We start from the raw sequence: 21,763 nt of genomic DNA on the forward strand, positions 1-21,763 counted from the left end.
GCTATGGAAATGGCCGGAATCCACGTACATCCAAAGGCCATGCCTCTAGGACCAGGAGAAACACACGAAGAGTCCCCGCCAAGTACCCAAATACATAAGAATAGGGAACCAAGCCCTATCCGATATCCCTTAGAGCGGTGCCCAAAGAAAAATCCTACATCTTTCCCTGAAAAGAAGAAAAAGGCTCAGGGTTCGCAAAAAGTCCGCTCTGATTTTTCGAAAGGGAAAGGTCCGCAAAGGGGCAGGCTCCCTAGAGTGAGCACTCGCCCTCAGGATCGAGAGGACCAAAAAAGCATCTATGTGCATCATAAACCTGGGGAAAGAGGTAGAAAGAGTCGCAGCATCCCCTGTAGACCTAAGATAGAAGCTTAATAATAAACACGGTGACCTCATGAATCACTTAGAGAAAAAGAAGCAAGCAATACCAGTGTTGGAGGGAGCCTTAAAAACGAAGGGATTTTGCCTGTATTAGTAATCCTCTGAAAAGATATTGCTAAGGTTTAACGAAGGCAAAAAGGGGATGACTCAGAGTCTGACTGTGAAGACCGGGAACCCTGCGCTAGGAACATCCGGGAGGCAAAACTGCCTAAAAATTTCAAAATGCCCGAGATAACAATATACGCAGGAGACATAGACCCCAGTGACCATCTGTCCCGATTCAACTAAGTAATGACGGTCATGAGGGTCAATAATGACGTGAAGTATTTATGTTGTTAACATTGGGAGGATCTGCCGAGGAATGGTTCAAGAAGTTAGAACCGGGATCCGTAGATTGTTGGAACAAGTTGCAAGTCAGCTTTCGACGACAGTTCGTGGCAACAAGGAAAATTAACCTTGAGGTGAGTGCCCTCACTAACATCAAGCAATTACCAACGAAAACCCTAAAGAACTTCATAATGAGATTCAAAGAAGAGGCTTCAAAAACCAAAAAAGTTGACGATGGACAGCAGCTAGCACTACTCCAAGTTGGGATCAAGACCGAAACTCCTTTTTGGAACGAGTTGTAGCAAGAAGGGGCGGCCAGTCTCCAAGACTTTCAAAAGAGGGTCCAAAAATACATCAACTTGGAAGAAGCACAAATAGTGGCCTATGGCAGGTATTATTTAACTGGAGGGCCAAGATACATGCTAGGGACACAGCTTCATGGACTTGTCCTCCTCATCATACCCCAGACAAGCAAAGTACAGTAACTCAAAGATATACTCAAAACCTCACTCTTGCTCTAGCTCAGTCGAACTTGGGAATGCCTACAAATAATCTCTCTGAGATGAACGCGCAAATCCCAGCTCAGTCCGCACTAGCCACGAGTATGGCAAGAGCACCCCAAAGTTTTCAGAGCAAGAGATCCTCCTAGGGTAGCACACGACCTGAGGACAAGAGGCAAAGGAGAGGATATATGCCTCAGTATAAGCAATACACGGAGTTTGTAGATACTCAGGAACAAGTATGCTTCACAACCTGACAAAATACTCATTACTAGAATCCTCTTCCTTTGTACAGAGACAGTTCTTGGAGAGATCCTAGTAAAAGGTGCGACTATCACAACGATAACGGTCACACCACTAACAAGTGCAAAATTTGAAGGATGAAATTGAAAGTTTAATTCGATTGGGCCACCTGTATGAGTGGATCAAAAATAGATTGCCACATCTGAACCCAAGACAAACTAGGATCCAAGCACCTCAAGGGGGACCGACAATAACACTGGAAGGATAGATACCTCCTGGGGGTACGCCCCATCAGTAGGTACCTTAACAACCTCCCTAGACAAATGGAACGGTTGCACGATCTCAGGGTGTCCTCACATAGAGGGAACCATGAGGAATGAGCTAAAGTGTTATGCTAGGGCTTTGGAGCATGAGGGTGAGGTATGGGAAATTACTCAACTCCCCGCTCAATGACCAAGACTTATGGATCAACCCATCACCTTCACCGAGGAGGATGCTAAGCCAGTACATTTCCCGCATCACGACCCCTTAGTCATTGAGACCCCCATCGCAAACAAAGTTGTGGCAAGAATACTGGTAGACAATAAAAGTTTAGTGAACTTGTTGTTCAAAGAGGCTTACACAGCCATTGAACTCACTGACAGAGACCTTTCCCCTAGTGGCTCACAACTCACGAGATTTAACAGGACTACACTCATCCCTATGGAAAAGGTTAGACTCCTTGTCACCCTATGTCCGGACACCCCACAAAGCACGTTCAAGTATTGCACCTTTATGGTGGTAGATTTCCCCACCGCTTACAATGCCATCCTGGGCCAACTAGCCCTAGTCGACTTCAAAGCAATCACGTGCCTTAAGTTTCCCACACAGGAGGCTAGAATAGGAACAGTTTGGAATAACCAAGGAGAGGCGAGATAGTGTTATAATGTTGCAATACATCTGATCATCGGTGGGGCAAGACGAGTTGGATCTTTGCATTGGTTTTGAAACGGCTTTAGAGTCGATGGAAGATATTAAAGAGGTGAGGATATGCGATCAGGACCCAACTAAAGTTATTCTCCTAGGTGAGAGTCTCAATCTAGAAGAACAAAGCAAGATTATTGACACCATCAAGGCATCTGCAGACGTGTTTGCATGGTGTCATGGGGTCATGGCCAGGATAAGTCCCTATGTAATCACTCACATCTTGAATGTTAACTTGGACATGCCCCCAGTGCAACAAAAAAGGCATCTGCTAGATCCAATAAAGTCTAACGCCCTAGAAAAAGAGGTGGATTAAATGCTGTCAAACATCTTTATTCGCGATGTGTATTACTCGGAATGGTTGGCAAACCCAGTTCTAGGGAATGAAACTCAATCCCAAGAAGTGTACTTTTGGTGTTAAATCAGGGAAATTTCTAGGGTTTATAGTGAGCCAGCGCAGAATAGAGGCAAACCCAAAAAAAATACGGGCCTTGTTGAGTATGCCATCCCCAAGGAGACACAAGGATGTACAAAGACTTACCAGGAAAGTAGCTACCCTGAGTCGCTTCATCTCTCGTTTGATTGACAAGTGCATACCATTCTTCAACATCTTGAAAAAATGCCAAAACTTTGAGTGGAACAAAGATTGTGAGGAGGCGTTCAAGAAGCTAAAACAGCACATGGCCCAACCACCAGTGTTGTCAAAGCCCATTCATGGAGAAGACTTATATTTATATCTAGCCGTCTCTGAAAACGTAGTTAGCACAACATTAGTCTCAGAAGAAGGAAAAGTTCAACACCCAATGTATTACGTTAGTAAACACATGATAGGGGAAGAAATTTGATACCCTGTGACCGAAAAACTAGCTTTCTGTCTCTTAATTACATCAAGAAAGCTGAGGCCATACTTTCAGGTGCACTCCATCAAAGTATTTACAAAACCACCCGCTTCGACAAGTCTTGTAAAAACCTGAAGCCTCTGTGAGACTACTCAAGTGGGCCATGTATTTAAGTCAATTCGACATACACTACATCCCCCACGTCTCGATCAAAGGCCAGGAGCTCGTAGATTTCATTATGGAGTGCAATGAAATTGAGGCTAACTTCAATATGCTAGATTTAGATGACCCTACGTGGAAAGTATATGTCGATAGCGCATCAAATAAGAATGGGTCGGGAGCTGGAGTAGCGATGATATCCCCCGACAGACTAAGACTACAGGCCGCCCTGAGTTTCACATTTCTGACTTCTAATAACAAAGCTGAGTACGAAGCCCTAATAGCAGGATTAAACTTGACTAAGGCAGTAAGAGCCAATAGGGTAGAGGTATACAGTGACTCGCAACTGGTTGTCAACCAGGTGTCAGGAGAATACCAAACTCACAGAGAAAAAATGGCCGCTTATGTTTCAGCTGTCAGGGAATTGCTAAAAGAATTCAGGGATTACAAGATTGAGCGGATCCCATGAGAAAAAAACATCCATGCAGATTGTCTGGCTAAGTTAGCATCAGACAGCAAGGTAGAGAAGCTGGGGGTGGTGCCAGTTAATACCGCACGGAGCCTAGCATTAGGCCAAAAGAGGAAGCAGCCACTAACGAGCAAATGTCAAGTTGGATGGACCATATCGTCAAGTATATAACAGCGGGAGAACTGCCTCAGGAAAGGACTATGTCCAAAAAGGTGCAGTACCAGGCTCACCGATACTTGATGATCGATGGTATTCTTTATCGAAGGAGGTTGAGCATGCCATATTTAAGGTGTGTGTTGGATCTTGAAGCTAGATAGAATGTATAAGAAGTCCATGAAGGATTCTATGGAGATAAAACATGAGGGTCGAGCCTCTCTAAGAAAATATTAAGGGAAGGGTATTTGTGGCCTACAATGAAGAAAGACTGTATAGACTACGTCCTCAAATGTGATCCTTGCCAAAGATTTCCAAGCATCCCAAGAGCCCTACCTAACGAAATCACCTTAATGACTAGCCCATGGCCCTTCGCGGTGTGGAGAATAGACCTCATTGGGTCTCTCCCCATGGGAAAATTTGGGGTTAAATATGCAATAGTGGTGGTGGATTATTACACGAAATGGACGGAGGTTGAACCTATGAAGATTATAACTGCCAAGAAAGTCTTGGTGTTTGTTATAAAGAACATTGTGTGTCGATATAGGTTCCCTCACAAGATAGTCTCAGATAATGGTAAACAATTTGATTGTGATGAATTCACAGACTTCTGCAACAAACACAAAGTCATAAAGAGCTTCTCTACGGTCGCGAGGCCACAGACAAATGGACAGGCAGAAGCCGTCAATAAGATACTTAAGGTCATCCTTATGGAAAAACTCTAGACCTACAAAAACAACTGGCCTGAGAGTTGTCACGCATATTATAGGCCTACAAGACCATTGCGAGAACTATAATTGTGTATTCCCCATTCTTGATGGTGTATGAGTACGAAGCTATGGTCCTGGTAGAGGCTATGATTCCCTCCCATAGGATAACCACTTACAATCTAGCAATGAATCAAGCCCTATTGAAGAAGCATTGGACTTGGTGGATGAGCTCCAGGAGGAATCTCAAATACGCATGGCAGCATACCAAAAGAAAGTGGCAAAATATTTCAACTCCAAAGTCAAAAATAGGAAGTTTTCCATTGGTGACCTGGTCCTAAGAAGGATCTTTCTGGCTTCCCAAGATTTAGAAGTGGGGGTACTCGAACCAAATTGGGAAGGCCCATATGAAGTCAAAGATCAAATAGGCTCTGAGACCTATAAGTTGAAGCGAATGAACTGATCCATAGTACCTTAAGCCTGGAGTGCTGATCATCTCCAAAAATACTACCATTAGTGAGGAGCTCAGTATTCAATTTCATCTTTACATTTTGTAAGTTAACATGTGGTAGACAAATTATGTGCATTATCTCGCACAAATTTAAGCTAAGTGACCCAAAAAGTCCTTTTTAAGTCACTTAAGGGGGGTACTAAGGCATAAACATACACGCAAAGATAGGTATAGCAGATATATAAAGTACTTAAAATATAAGATGTCCCAAACATAATAATAATAGGCCTGGGGTAAGGCCATAAAGATTTCTCCCCTGACAGAAAAATAAAGATAATAGAAACTAAAAATTAAAATATTGTCTTCAGGGGGAGATAAGTAAGAGGAAGGAGAGAAAGGATAAACTAATCAGGTCTCGGTGGAAGACGAGGACCTCTCCGCTCAGCCAAGACCTCCTCCAACTTTTTGTTCTTTTCCCAAAATTGGACCATTGTGGCCTCAGGATCAGGCAGGAAGTGGAGGCGAGGTTCAAATTTGTTTGATTTCCAACACATAAAAACTCCATCATCGAAGTGCTTCTCGCAGTGCTTGCAGGTCACCGGATTTAATAAAGCCTCCCACAAAGCCTTTGCAGCTTCCATTCGAGTTTGCTCTCAAAACTCGTGCAACGCCTTGAGTTCAACAGACATACTGGCGGTGGTTTCCAAGTCAGTCTTGCGTAACTCTTCAAGAGACTTGAGCTTCACGGAGAGTCTGTGGATTTCCTCTCGAGCGTCCTAGAGGTCCTTCTTCCCCTGAGGCAATGACATCTTTGGCCTTCAGTGCCTCATGGTCTCGCAACGTGAGAGCCTTCTTTGCTAGAACATCATCGCTAAGAGTCTCCATCCAATCCTCTGATTCCCTGAGCTTCCTCATCACACCATCCATGCCACCTAACTCCGAGAGGGGAAACCCTTGGTCAATTAATGTCTTGGTAAGTTGACCGACCTCTACAGCAATCTGACAAGTGAAATAAGGTTAGGTCTTCAAAAAATAAGATCGAAAGAAAAGAAGTATGGGAAGTAAATACTCAATGAGGTTAGTGCAACACTCATATCCTGGATTTGATAGACGGGATTGGAGGAAGCACAGGCTGTGTATCTCTTCGTTGGAAGTTGGGTCAGGTTGGCAGCAAAGTGACTTACCAGCTCAAAGGCGAATGATGCCAGGTTTGGGCCCAGGAAGCGCTTAAACCATTCAATCATGGGGTCTAGGTTCAGGTCCCATATCTTCCTAGTGCACTCCCCTCGAAAGGGTCCGTCGTGGGCCTCCCTTAACAATTTCTTCAAAGCCTCAGCCTCAGCATTGCCTTTGGATAGCTCGTCCACCGCGTAGTTGTGCTTAGCATTACGAAGTTGTATCCTCTGTTCGTCAGGATGTGCGGGGTTCAAGAGAATGGTTGGGGAGCGGCGAAGTCTTTGGCCTCAGTCAGAATCCTAGAGTCAGTGCTAGGACCCGGGGTGGCTGCTCGCTTAAGTTTTAAAGAAGGCTCTGGCAAAGAAACAACACCCTTCCATTTCCAATCGAGTGCGGGAACCTCTTCCTCCTCTTCTTCTTCAATAAGAACCACCTCCTGATTCCCAGGTACTTCCTCGGTTGGTCCCCCCGGAGTCACACTTGCTCGAGGAAGCTCTAGCATCTCTGGCTCAGGACTGTGGGTGCGGGCAAACAAGGCTAGCAGGTCCTCCATGGGTTTTGTTGTTCAAAATAAACAAAGAGTTAAAAAAGCACTAAAAAATTACAAATTCAAGAATAATACAGCAAGGCTAATTATAATATCCTAGAAAATATTATGGTATTTAATTGTGCATATTTTATTAAATATGCAAATTATTCTGGTAATGAAGTTAGATTATGATCTTACTTAGGTTAATTAATGTGAATTTAATAAATGATTAAATAGAGCGTAATGTATTAATTACATAGATTTTATTGGATTATGGGAGTATCGTAGATACCATTTCCAGAATAAAATGTTTTCGGGCCGAGTGACCGTGGAAACTCGATGGAGCGGTTGAAAATGTCACGATAATAAAATATGGATCGGAATAAAGGTTATACTAGACTAGTTTACAGTGTTAGGTTGTCGGTTTGGCAGATTGGTTAGAATTACCAAAATATCCCTAGATTTTACATAGTTTAAGTTTTGTCAAGAAGGGTAAAATAGTCATTTCTTGGGCTAGTTTATTTTGTCTTTCAGTGTTTAATAAGTCTAAAATTTTTGATTTAATATTTGTATATAGCTGAATAATGTTGGGTATTATCTATAAACCCCAAAATTAAGAAATACAACCAAAAAGGGATGCTTTATTCCTCTCCCCTTCGAGCAACCTAGGAGCTGGCCAAGACCAGGAAATTCTTCATCAATTCTCTGTGGTTTCTAGCAGATTTTTCCATTCAAGTTCAACCTAGAAGCATTAACGTAAGTCCTTGCCATGTGAATTAAGAATTTTTAAGTTTTAAGCTAGTTTTGGGGTTAGGGTTTAAAATTTCAGGGTTGTGTTGTTAAATAAAGTTTAGATATTGTTTTCTATCTTGATTTACGGTTTTTTAGAGGTTAGTTTCATTGAATTAGGTGGTTGTGGTGTTAGAATTGGAGAATTGGGCTTTAGAACTTAATTTCTTGGTTTTAGCTTGGTGATTTGTATAATTTGTTGAATTGTTGTGAATTGATGGATTGAATACCTTACTTTTGTGTTATTATACTATTCTGGAGCTATTGGGCAAGTTTGGAGAGGGTTTGAATTTGGGGAAGAAAACCCATGGTGTTTTGGTCTGCCAGAACCGATCGACCGATTGGTTCTGGTGCACCAAAGCCGGTCGACCGGTTGTCCTGCAGGGGGAATTCCTGGGGTTTTCTTCAAGTTCTATTTTGGCTCGAGGTGGTACCTAGTATTTGATTTGGGTTATTTATGTTCAATTTGACCTGTGTGAGCCTATATGTTTGCTTTTGGGCTTAGATGCATATAGAAAGCCCATTTATTAATAGATAGATAAATGGACTAGGTTGCTAAAATAAAATATCACCATATGATAGTTTTATTTAGGCCCAATTAGTATTGGGCTTATTCGATGAATAACAATTATTTAATGAAAGGTTAAGTTACTCTCCTTTGGACATTGTGTGAGGTCATTAGTAGTGAGTACGACATACTGAAAGTCGCTGATATGTTGCCCTAACATTCTTGAAACCAAAAGGCATGACTTTATAACAATAAAGTCCCATGTTGGTTACAAAACTTGTATGCTCTTGATCAGGAACATGCATTTTCATCTGGTTATATCCAGAATATGCGTCCATGAACGTCATTAGCTCGTGTCCAGCAATTGCATCCACCAACTGGTCAATCCTTAGTAGTGGAAAGCAATCCTTTGGACATGCTTTGTTTAAATCGCAGAAGTCGATACAAGTTCTCCAAGTTCCGTTTGGTTTTGGGACAAGGACAGGATTAGATATCCACGAGGGATAGAATGCCTCGTGTATAAAGTCGTTATTCAGTAACTTGTCCACCTCTTCTTTGAGTGCCCCTTGTCTCTCGGAATCCAAGGGTCGTCTTTTCTGTCCCTTAGCTGGGTAATTTGGGTCGATATTCAAGTGGTGACAAATGACTTTAGGGTCAATCCCTATCATATTTGAATGGCTCCAGGTGAACTGATCTTGGTTTGCCTTCAAAAAACTTATTAGTTGCTATTTTAGTTTTTCATCCAGATTTTTTCCAATGAATACACATCTTGTGGGATTTTATGTATCTAAAATAACTTCCTCTGATTCCTCGATTAGTTTTAACAGGTTCTTTTCATCTTGAACTCGAGAATCTAGATCCTCATACTGTTTCTCGCTTTCCTTTGTTACGATTGTCATTAATTGATGGCCAGTCTTTTTATTTTGTAGCTCTATGCGATAGCATTCATGAGCCAGTAGCTGGTCACCTCGCACTACGCCTACACATGTTGGTGTTTGAAATTTCAAAGATAGATGCCTAATTTAACTCACTGCCTCCTAGTCTAATTAGCGCAGGACGATCAAACAGTATATTATAGGCCAATGGTAAGTCAACAACTAGAAAATTTTACATTATAGTCGTGGATAAAGGCGACTAGCCTATAGTCAATGGGAGTTCAATTATTCCTTGGCTAGCAACATTATCCCCAGTGAATCCGCATAAATTCACCATGCAAGGTTTTAACTTTGCATTTTACAATCCCATTTTCTTCAGTGTATCCTTTTAAAGGATATTCACTGAACTTCCATTATCCACCAACTCTCTTTTTATTCTCTTGTTAGTGAGCTGGATTGTAATCACGAGTGGGTCGACGTGTGGGTACCTTATGTGCTTTGTGCCTTCCTTCGAAAACACAATTGGAGATTCTCGAGTCTTAGCTTTCTTTGACGATTCTGGAGCAAAAGCTGACCGCTTGTTCTTAATTTCCTTGACATATCTCTTTTGGGCATTGATACTTTCTCCAACGAGATGTGGCCCTCCCGAGATGACCAAGATATCCTCTCCTTCTATAGGAGGAGGTTGTAATCTTTAGTTGCCCAGGTTATTGGGTGGATGTGACTGGTTTTGTCCATTACCTTGTCGCTTTACATACTGTTCAAAGTAGCCACGCGAGATAATTGTATCTCGTCTTTCAATCGACGACACTCATCCATTGTATGCCCAATGTCCTTGTGAAATCTACACAATTTTGTTGCATCTCGTTTGTGCCTCGCATGCCTCATCGACTCAAGCTTGCGAAATGCAACCCTATGCTCATGTGCGAGGAATATATTTTCCTGAGTTTCATTAAGCTCAGTGTAAATAGTGTAAATTGGCACGTACTTATCATGCTTCTTTTGTTTTTTCTTATCTTTTGTTGATTCCTTATAGTCATCTTTTCTCTTTGTGCTAGAGTCTCCTGGATTTTTCAGCCTTCGTCGAGACGGTACTTACTGAGACAGTGCTGGGTTTATTTCCTAAGCTAGTCTTTATCAATTTCATCTCGTTCCTTGCTTCCTATTTTTGTACAAACACCGGAGCTCTTTCATTGAACTTGCTGATGTTTTTTATAGGGCGACCCTGTAAGTCATCCCACAGCTTGCCTCCAGCTGTCGAGAGGTCAGTCGTAATCCCTGCTTGAAGAGCAGTAAGTTGTATATTGTCGTTCAAGTTTCTAACTCTAGCAGCGACTGTACTAAATTGACTCAAGTATGCCTTGAGTGACTCGCCTGGCTGCTGCTTCACATTAGTGAGGGAAGACGCTTCAGGTTGCCTATCTCTCGCTACTTGAAACTGTTTCATGAAATCCTTAGACAGCTGTTCCCAAGAGATAATCGAGTGATGGGTGAATGTATTGAACCAGCTGCTCGCTGCCCCAGTCAGCGAGGTAGGGAATAAAATACAATGTAAGTTATTCGTGACATTGCTGGCTCTCATTATTGTATTAAAGTTGTTGAGGTAAGTGACTGGATTTGTAGTCCCATCATATGACGAGACGTGAGGGTTTTTAAATTTTCTAGGGAAATTTAGCGCTCATAATGTTTGAATGGAAAGGTTAGAGCTCCTCATCTGAGTCGTAATCAGGCAGCTTCCCATCTTGATATTTCTTGAATTTTTTTTCCAACTCACTGATTCGCAATTGGATTAGATCATCTTGCTTTTGGTTGGAATTGAGCTGTTTGCGTAAATTGGGCTTCCTCCGATTCAATTGCTCATGAAAATCTGGTCATCTTCGATCATAGTTGCTTGTTGACCTTGTACCTGAGTAACCCTCAGATTGGCTACTCCTTGTATGACTCATACTTTCTCAATCATTATTGCGATGAAACCTATCCCCTCCTCGCATAGATCGACTGTGATCTCGAGATCTTGTACGTCCCGAGCTAGAACTTGCCTCATCACATAATGGCTTTCTCCTCTGAGAAAGGTTTGATACATGGCCCCTGCTTGGGTGTGTATACTCCTCCTCCCTATCACTGCGAGAAGGATGTTGACGGTGTCTTAGTGGTAATCCACCTGTCTCAGGTTCAGTCCTAAGATTTCTTTCGTTAGCACAAGGGATCTCTTGGCCCCTAGTTTTGGGCTGCCTTCTGTTCTCGTTTTTGGGAGAAGACTCTAGTAAGTCATTATTTTCATTCCCCTGGGTTGTGAATCCCCGAGGTCTCTAAGGCACTTCTTGACGAGGTGCCTGATTATTTGGTTGTTGATTTTCTGAAACATCCATAGTTTCCCCAGGTTGCTCCTCCTGAGTGTTCTGGGGGTTTTCCTGAGCCATCTCCTGCCTCCTGGTTCTTGACCTTCGAGGCCTACCTCGCGACCTCCTCACTCCAGGATCAGGTTAATTTTGTGTGTTGTTTTCTTGGGTCACCCTGGCTGCGGCTGCCTCTCTCTCAAACTTAGCGTTTCGTTGGTTAGCCTCGGTTAGTCATTGTTAGAGTTGGTAATTTTCCAATTCAACCAATGGCACGTACGTAGTGGGATCATAGGCATCCTCACTCCTAGGTACATAATCACCAGCTTCAGTATTGGTTTCCTTGTTCCTAGTTTCTGGGTTTTGATCATCATCATGTTGGCTTCTTCTTGAACGTGTTGATCATGTTGAACGTGTTGTCCGTGAATTGGGTGGCCTCCGTGAGCCCATTGGCTCTTTTCTAGGACGGTGATTAGTCTCTTCAGGACGACTGTTGTTGTTTTCCCCATTATTATCCATGGAGATTAAATTCCTTCTTTGGTTAGGAGGGATTTTTTTGAGCTTTTATCACGTAGGCTCTCAATGAAAGCACCAAACTGTTAAGGCAGATTTTCGTTAATGATTATGAGCCTATTTTTGTAATAGATTTGGCATAGAAATTATAAGAGATCTTAGAAGAATAATAGAAATAATAATAACACCAGGTTTTTACGTGGTTTTGCAGTTAACTCTGCATAGTCCACGAGTCTATCTTATTTAGATATTTCTGGATACAAAATTAGGGTTTTACAATTAGTAAACTCCTTTTTCTCTCAAAGATTTTTCATCCTTTTTTCTGTATAACAATATTCCCCGAAATTGTGGGCTTTAATTACGCTCCATTTAATTACGTGTATATAATATTAGAAAATCACACATCTGTGATTTAAACTGTCTTTAAAGTGATCAACGCTTATATGGGTAAGAACACATTTGGGTACATAAGTGAGTGACTTGGTCTGCTCGTATTCCAGCAATGGCATGAGCACCAGTGTATTAAGCAAATTTAAGTACTCTTTGACCATAAAGTGTACTGAGAAAATTTAAGGTGATATTTTATTTTAGCAACCTAGTCCATTTAAATATTTAGAAATAAATGGGCTTCCTATATGCATCTAAGCCCAAAGTAAACATATAGGCTCACACAGGTCAAATTGATTTGGATGCACCCTATCATGTTTCTAGGTTTACAAAGATGAAAGAAATACAAAATTTACCTGTTATAAATTATTTATAAGATCTATTGACAATTAGACTATGATTAAAATCATATCATTGGATCTGTCAACAAGTTAATCATAACAATTTAGATTAAATAAATAATAAATTTGTTAAAAAAGGTTTTTGAATAAACAATTTAAACATAACAAACAATGTATATGTAACAAATTGTGAAGTAAGATATTTACACTTATATAATTAAATTATTATTTAACTAACCAATTATTTTGAAAATTTAGGATTGTTTAAAACAACCTTAAATGTCTTTTCATAATTTAAAATTAAAACTAATTTAAAATATCTAGGTTTATTTGAATTATTTTATCAAATTAAATTAAATATCTAATAAGATAAATGATTTGAAAATAAATAAATAGATATTTTCAATATCATTTTCTAATCTTATAATTTAATAAAATTAAAATAACAAAATAAACTAATTTTAAAATAGATATGGTTAGGCCATTATTATTTTAGAAATAAAATAATAAACAAATAATAATTATCCTAATCATATGTCAAAATATCTCAAATTAAGCATTTTTTAAATATCTACAATAATATCTAGGTCATTTAAATATTTAAAATACTATTTATAAATTTCTGATAAGTAAAATGAAATAAAATATCATTTTTATAACTTATAATTTATAAACAATTAAATATTTCACAAAATAACCTATTTTCGAATTTAAAAATATTATGGTTAGAATATCTATAAAAATATCTAGGTTAATTTAAAACTTCTTAATTATTTAATTCGTCTAATAAGATAATTTTAATATAATATTTTAAATTAAAAGACAAGGCTGTCTTTTAATGAAAAATATAGCCAATATTAAAATATCTAATCTTAAAATTAAATAATATATAAATATTAACAAATTAACAAATTTTTAAAATCTGACAATAATTTTAAAAAAAAAATCAATTTTTAAATTTAAACCTCAAAATTTCAAAAATTAATACTAATCTATTAAAAACTAATTATTATTAATTTAAAATTGAGATTTAAGTTAAAATATATTAAAAATAATATTTTATTTTCAATTTTTGGGTTTGAAATTTGGAAAATTCAAAAAATAAAAAATAAAAAAATTCCACAAAAATCGGAAATAGTGCTGCTGCCCACGAGGAGATTGCATGCAGCCTCATCTGCACGCGCAGGAGGCATGCGTGACCAAGCATGTGCGGCATCTGCGTGCGTTCAGACACGCGCGCACATCAGTCACCTTGTCCGAGTGCACCTGGTGCTTGTGATTGAACCTTGTGCACCCAAATTTAAAACCTTCATAACTTTGTCAATTTTTATCGAAATCGAGTTCCGTAAAAACCAAAATTGCTTAATTTTTCACAAGGAATCCAATAAATTATTTTCAGAATGAAAAGAAAATTATTTTCATGGAAAAATTTCGTAATTCACATACATTCATCAAATAACACATAAACCAACATGAACACATCCAAATCAACACAATAAACAATGTCATCATTTAAAAAAAAAACAATGTCATCATTTTAAATCCATATTTCATGAAAGTAAATCATTACCGTGGCTATGAGGTCAGTTGTTGGGAATATTTTACCAGGATCTAGATTTACTAACAAGTATGTTGATTAACATCCTAAATATGAATATCTCTAAAACAATAAAATTAAATACATAAGGGATTAGAAAACCTTACATTGGTTGCAGCAGAATATAATGACTCTTTCTGTTCAGATCTCTAGCCCTTGATTCCTTTCTGTCGCAAATCATTATAAAAATCTGAACCTAGATCTCTTTCTCTCCTTCGAGTTTGGTTACCATCGTCTTACTCACTATGATTGAGTACTTGACTTGCTATCTGTGGGCATGACACTCTTTCACTAAGGATTTGAATATGGTGAAGAACAATGAAGGAGGTGAAATCACTATGGAAGGAACTCTCTCATCTACTAGTTGTCTAACATAGAAAATTAGATTTGATTTGGTTGAAGGCATCAAGTGGATGAGTGAGAGCATCATGTTCCTTTTATAGTGTTTCAACTAGGGCTTAAGGCTGAATTATATGGATTAAAAAAGAATAAAATATTGGGCAAAAATCACTTAATGGCCATACATGAAAACTTCCAATCTATAGTTACAATTTCGCCACTTCTTTTAACCACTTATTCTTTTTTTCAATAATACCATATTTTCCAATTCAATCCTATAAATGCTAAAACAATTTATTTAATAATTATAATTAATTATCAAATAAAATTACCATTTATATTATTTATTAATTAGACCATACAAAGTCTCTTAATTAATAAATTGACCCCAAAATCTCTTTTCTTCACAATTAAGCCCTTGCTTAGTGAAAATCCTTAAATAAGACATAGTCTAATTTTAGAATTATAATTGATTAATTAAATCAATTAACTGAGTCTGCAAGCAGTGTTATCTCAACTAATGAGGCGACCATGGGCCTATATAACCGAGCTTTCCATAAGTAGATCTCACCAAGTAAATTCTCTAATTATTAATTCCGCCTTGCGCCACTATAAATTTGGAATTGAATAGCACTCTTAATTATATAGAACGCTCTATATGTACTACAATATAGATACGTTATGATTATCTATTGTTACAATCCTAATAGTCAAAGATCCTTTATAGATGATCTACACTGAATAGGGACAAATTTACTGCTCTACCCTTCAATGTATTTTATCCTTAAAACACTTAGCTACCTATAAATGATATTTCAGTAAATTAATATAATTACTGAAATGAGATCTCAATCATTTATCTCTATCAAGCCAAGCTCAAAGGAAATCATCGTTTCACTTCTAAATACTTATAGAAGCTATAGATTTCATATCTATGATCAGTGCTCCCACTCAACTGAACTACCATGTTCCTAAGATGTAAATATGTGCCAAAACCATAGGTTAGCTTCCACGAACAACTTGAAGAGCATAAGTTATACAACTAAGTTGAACCTAACCATATTAGGATTAAGATCCATAGACCTAAGATCAGCCATTGATATTGACTTACAAAGATACAATGGTAAGTTTATGATATCTTATCTAAGATCAATATCGGTCCCTTCCAATGTATACTCCATACATCCGACACTGGTAAACTTTGTCAATGCCCTGGAAAGGACATAGCACTTATCCAAGGTGTAAGTATACCTTATCGCCGATTATCATGTCAGGCTTCATCCAGTGAACTCACATATCATGAAAATTAAACTTTTAAACATATAATCATGATTATATTCCATTGTGCTGGCGACACTATAATCATGAACAAATATATACATATTTATATATGTTCTGGATTTAATAGAATTTATATATTAAATATAATCATGAAATAAATCATGTGAACCATGCAACATAAAAGCAATTTCTTATCTTATATTAATTAGTAAATCTGATTATATTGAAATGAGTTTTATTTAGGCACAAAACCCAACACTATGGGCTTATTCTACAATAGAAAAAAGATTAATTGGTCATGGTCCCTTCGCTCTAACCTATGGGTACGAAGCCATGATAACCTGTAGAGATCACACCACCATCACATCAAAGACTAACATATGACCAGCAAACCAACCATCAGTTGTTGGCTGAGTGTTTAAATGGGATTGAAGAGATTAGAGAAAGGTCTGAGCTTAGAAAGGTGAGGTATCAGCACACAGTCACAAAACAATACAACTCCAAGGTTAAAGATAGGAAATTTAAGCCTGGAGATATGGTGTTACGACGAGTATTCCTAAGCATAAAAGATGCATCAGTAGGAGTACTTGGGCCGAATCAGGAAGGACCATATGTCGTCACTGAAGCACTAGAAATTGGGACATACAAGTTTGCACGCTATGACTACAAATTGAATCCAGTACTAGTACCAAGGTACTAGAATGGGGTGCATCTACGACGGTACTACGAATAAAAGTAGTTGTTCTCAAAATAGCTCCACCTCTAAAGGCTGGCCTCCACCTACAAAGGTTGGCCATCACCAAGGCAGATCATCACCTACTAAGGTTGGCCAGCTCTTTACAAAGTTGGCAGGAACATGAACTTGTTAGGTTTTATGCCCTAAATAAAACTCCATTTCAATGTAATCTATTTTATTCAACATCAATAAAAAAAACAGAAGTATTTTTCATTCATTTGTGTATGTTTTGGTTCACTTTATCAATTGCTTGTCTATTTGATTTATAAATTCATCGTAAACCCTTTTCACATACTTGATCATGTTTATTGTGCTGTCATCACATTGGAAAGTAAACATGACTATGTGAATAAAGTTTCCTAGATTTATCAGACACAGGGTTTTACTGATATGATAATCTACAACAAGAGTTTACTTGTATTAGAGAAATACTATGTTCTTTCCAGAACATTGGTTAAAGTAAAGCTCAGGTTGGATGCATGGAGTATGCATCGGAAGGGACCGATATAGAACTTTGACTTAGATTTAATTAAACTTACCGTAAAATCTATTCAAGTCAATATCGCCAAGTTGATCCTAGATTAAATTTTCTTAATCCTGTTATGATTAGGCTCAATCTTGAAAGGCTATTCGTGTTCTTTGATTTGTTAGTTAAGCCTACTTTTAGGTCAGGGTGATACATACATTTTGGGAACACGGTAGTGCAATTGAGTGGGAGCGCTAGCATAAACATGGAATCTATAGCTTCTATCTGGCGAATAGTAAGCAAAGGATGATCTCCTTCGAGCTTGACCAAACGAACATAAATGGTAGAGTACTCATTTCACATAAGCTGAAATATCATTTATACAGGGTCAAGTGTTTTAAGGATAAAATACATAGTAGGGTGTTACGGTAATCTAATCCCTTTACAGTGTAGATCATTCATATAGAGGATCATTGATCAAATTAGGATTATAACAATGGATAACTAATGATTTGTCTATATGTTGGAACATATAGAGCATTTTATATACTGAGAGTGCAATTCTAAGTTCTATGCGTGGATTCAACGAAGAATTAATAAGTTAGTGAATTTTAGTGCTAAATTCTTGATCTACTTATTGGAAGCTCGGTTATATAGACCCATGTGTTGGGTTTTATGCCCTAAATAAAACTCATTTCAATATAATCAGATTTACTTATTAATATAGATCAGAAATAACATTTAATGTTGCATGGTTCACATGATTTATTTCATGATTATATGTACATAATGTATAAATTCACCTGAAACCCTTTTCACATACTTGATCCTGTTTATTGTGCCGTCAACACATTGGAAAGTAAACATGACTATGTGAATAAAGTTTCCTAGATTTATCAGACATAGGGTTTTACTGATATGATAATCTACAACAGAGTTTACTTGCATTTGGAGAAATGCTATGTTCTTTCCAGAACATTGGTTAAAGTAAAGCTCAGGTTGGATGCATGGAGTATGCATCGGAAGGGACCGATATTGAACTTTGACTTAGATTTAATTAAACTTACCGTAAAATCTATTCAAGTCAATATCGCCAAGTTGATCCTAGATCAAATGATCTTAATCCTGTTATGTTTAGGCTCAATCTTGAAAGGCTATTCGTGTCCTTTGATTTGTTAGTTAAGCCTACTTTTAGGTCAGGGTGATACGTACATTTTGGGAACACGGTAGTGCAATTGAGTGGGAGCGCTAGCATAAACATGGAATCTATAGCTTCTATCTGGCGAATAGTAAGCAAAGGATGATCTCCTTCGAGCTTGACCAAACGAACATAAATGGTGGAGTACTCATTTCACATTAGCTGAAATATCATTTATACGGGGTCAAGTGTTTTAAGGAATAAATACATTGTAGGGTGTAACGGTAATTTAATCCCTTTACAGTGTAGATCATTCATATAGAGGATCATTGATCACATTAGGATTATAACAATGGATAACTAATGATGTGTCTATATGGTGGAACATATAGAGCATTCTATATACTGAGAGTGCAATTCTAAGTTCTATGCGTGGATTCAACGAAGAATTAATAAGTTAGTGAATTTTAGTGCTAAATTCTTGATCTACTTATTGGAAGCTCGGTTATATAGACCCATGGTCCCCCCACTAGTTGAGATAATATTGCTTGTAAGACTCATGTAATTGGTTTTGATTAATCAATTATAATTCTCAAATTAGACTATGTCTATTTGTGAATTTTTCACTAAGTAAGGGCGAAATTGTAAAGAAAGAGTTTTAGGGGCATATTTGTTAATTATGATACTTTGTATGGTTCAATTAATAAATATGATAAATGACAACATTATTTAATAATTATTTATAGTTATTAAATAGTTAGAATTGGCATTTAAATGCTTGAATTAGAAAATTGGCGTTTTTGAGAAAATCAGATGCAGAAAAGGTAAAACTGCAAAATTGCAAAAAGTGAGGCTCAAATCCACTAGTATAGGGCCTGCCACTTTTGTAGGAAATTTAAACTGATATTTTCATTATTTTAATGCCAAATAATTCAAACCTAACCCTAGTGGAATGCTATAAATAGATAGTGAAGGCTTCAGGAAAATTACACTTAAAATTTTCTATTTTTCCTTCAGAGAAAAACCTGAGCCTTTCTCTCTCCCTATCTTTAGCTGCCACTTCTTCTTTCTCTTCCCTCTTGAATTTCGAAATTCTTAGTGTATGACTAGTGCCCACACACAGCAAGTGATACCTCAATCATAGTGAGGAAGATCGTGAAGAAAGACATTCAGCAAAAGGAGTTTCAGCATCAAAGATTCAGAGAAAGAGATCCAGGTTCAGATATTGATAATGCTCTGCTACAGAAAGGAATCAAGGGCTAGATATCTGAACGGAAGGAGTCATTATATTCCGCTGCACCCAATGTAAGGTTTCTTTAACTTTATATGTGTTTAATTTATCGTTTTAGAAAGTTCTTATTTAGGATGTTAATAAACATAGTTGTGAGTAGATCTAAGATCCTGGTAAAATAAATTCCAATAACTGGCCTCAGAGCCATGGTAATTGATTTACTTGCAAGAAATTTGGACTTTAAAACGATTGTTTGTATGTTCTTTGGATGGTATCATGTTGTATTGAGTGTTATTTGATGATTGATTGATGTTTGTAAATTATTGTGAAAAATAATTGCGATTTTGTTTCTGGAATTATTTTTATTGGATAGTATGGAAAACGTTAAGCAAGTTAGCCTTTTACAGAACTTAATTTGGATTTTATTTGAATTAGTTATGATTTTTTGAAGATTTGAAAAAATCGGGGCTGTGCTGATTTTTTCCTGCGATCGCAAACCTGTCCGTACAGTTTCGAATTTTTTGTTTTTCTTCGATTTTTCATGCTTTTTCATGGAATTAACTTCCAATTTTTTGTATAGTTTTGTATTTATACTATTACTATTCCTAATTCAATTCTAATTATCATTTTGAATTAATTTAATATTTTTTAAATTTAATTCAAGATATTAGTGTAATTTGAATTTGAATAGAATTAGTATCTATCTTCTTGCTTAAAAATCTATCTTATTTTTAAATTTGATTATATCTTATTTTTTTTAAATTTAAGGTCAGATTTTATAACATATTTATAAAATCTTTTAAGATATTTTTAAGATATCTTATCTTTTAAGATATTTTTAATTATATCTTATCTTTTAAGATTTTTTTTTAAAATTAAATCTTTTTAGATATTTTGACCTTATTTAAATTTAAAATAAGATATTTATAATCATGTAATTTTTAAATGATATAAGATATTTTGCTAATTTTTTAAACTTTTGTTATTTTATTTATTTAAATTACATTTAAAATTTGAAAAAGATATTTATTTATCTTTTCTAATTTTTTATTTAATTTTTATTTATAAAATGACATTTAAAATTTAAAAGTAGTTAGCAAATTTTTGAAATAATATTTAGGTTGGTTGAAACCTAATTTTTCAAAAATTGTAGGTTTAATTTTAAATTTAAATTTTTTTTAAAATTTCGAATTTTTCAAATTTTTTAAATTTTCGAAATTTTTTTTATTTTTATTATTTTTGAAATTAAATATTTAATTTAAAATTAAATAAATCCTACATCCAACTATCCAACTAACCTTGTTGCAGGAGTATGTGTTTTAACTTGTGTGTAAGTTTTCAAAACCTATTATTACTTGATTGCAAATAGCCATGGTTACTTTTTGCCAGATCTAATGATCTGATGGCTCCCTTGGTCAAGTTAATAATTTGTAACAGGTATATTTACAATCTTCTTTTATCTATGTATGACCTAGCAACATGATAGGACCCATCCAAAGTGTGCCTGTGTGAGCCTATGTGTTTAATTTGATTATAGATACATATAGGTTGTTGTTGCTAAAATAAATTATCATAGTTCTTGATAGAATTTATTTAGGCCCATTTAGTTTTTGGGCCTATTCAATTAATAACAGTTGTTCTTATTAAGGTTAAATTCCTCTCTTTTGGGCCTTGTGTGAGAGTGGGGAGCCATAGAAGTGGGTACGACATACTGAACCCAGCACCCCCTCACATGAACCACCCCAATTGTGAAGGCCCATTTGCCTAATTTGAACAACTGTACTAGGTTAATTACACTAGTTTAACCTAATAAAATTGATTAGCAACATAATTAATTTCATTAATTTTGAAATTAATTTAAGAAAATTATAGTTTAAAGAATTCTTTATTCTAAGCTAAACTATATGTATTTTCTTGTATTTAATTAAATATAGAATTATGACCATCTAGATTCTTTCTGGAACTTAATTTAAATGTTTCAGTAAATATTCTTATTTAAGTTGTTATTTAGTTATCTACAACTAACCAACTTAAATCTGAATATCTTTTGAATTTCAAATTTCAAAATTAAGTTGAGGAATTTTAGGCATTGGTTATTAAGATTCTTTAGATATTTTTTAAGTTAATATCTTTTCGAATATTAACTTAAAATGGAATATTTTCAAATTAAGTGGTTACAACTTAATTTTTGATATTTAATTAAATTTAAATTTGAAAAATATTTAAGTTCTAGATTTTTTCTAATACAACTTAAATTAGATATTTTTTCAAATTTTGTGGAAAAGATACTTAGTCAAATAAGATATTTTCTAGATAGTTATTTCTAAACTAC

At 36.4% G+C, this 21,763-nt stretch overlaps 1 protein-coding gene across 1 annotated transcript; it reads left to right on the plus strand.

Annotated features, from left to right (window-relative positions):
• Positions 1-4,291: 4,291 nt before the first annotated feature.
• On the plus strand, positions 4,292-4,756 carry LOC133039701 (uncharacterized). The gene has a single exon (XM_061118618.1). It carries the CDS (start codon positions 4,292-4,294, stop codon positions 4,754-4,756), a length of 465 nt encoding a protein of 154 aa, XP_060974601.1.
• Positions 4,757-21,763: the final 17,007 nt, after the last annotated feature.

Source organism: Cannabis sativa, chromosome 7 (genome assembly GCF_029168945.1).
Source record: "Cannabis sativa cultivar Pink pepper isolate KNU-18-1 chromosome 7, ASM2916894v1, whole genome shotgun sequence".
NCBI classification, from domain to species: Eukaryota; Viridiplantae; Streptophyta; class Magnoliopsida; order Rosales; family Cannabaceae; genus Cannabis; species Cannabis sativa.

Coding starts and splice junctions, on each gene's coding strand:
- LOC133039701 (XM_061118618.1), top strand. CDS start 4,292: ATGAAGAAAGACTGTATAGACTACGTCCTCAAATGTGATCCTTGCCAA.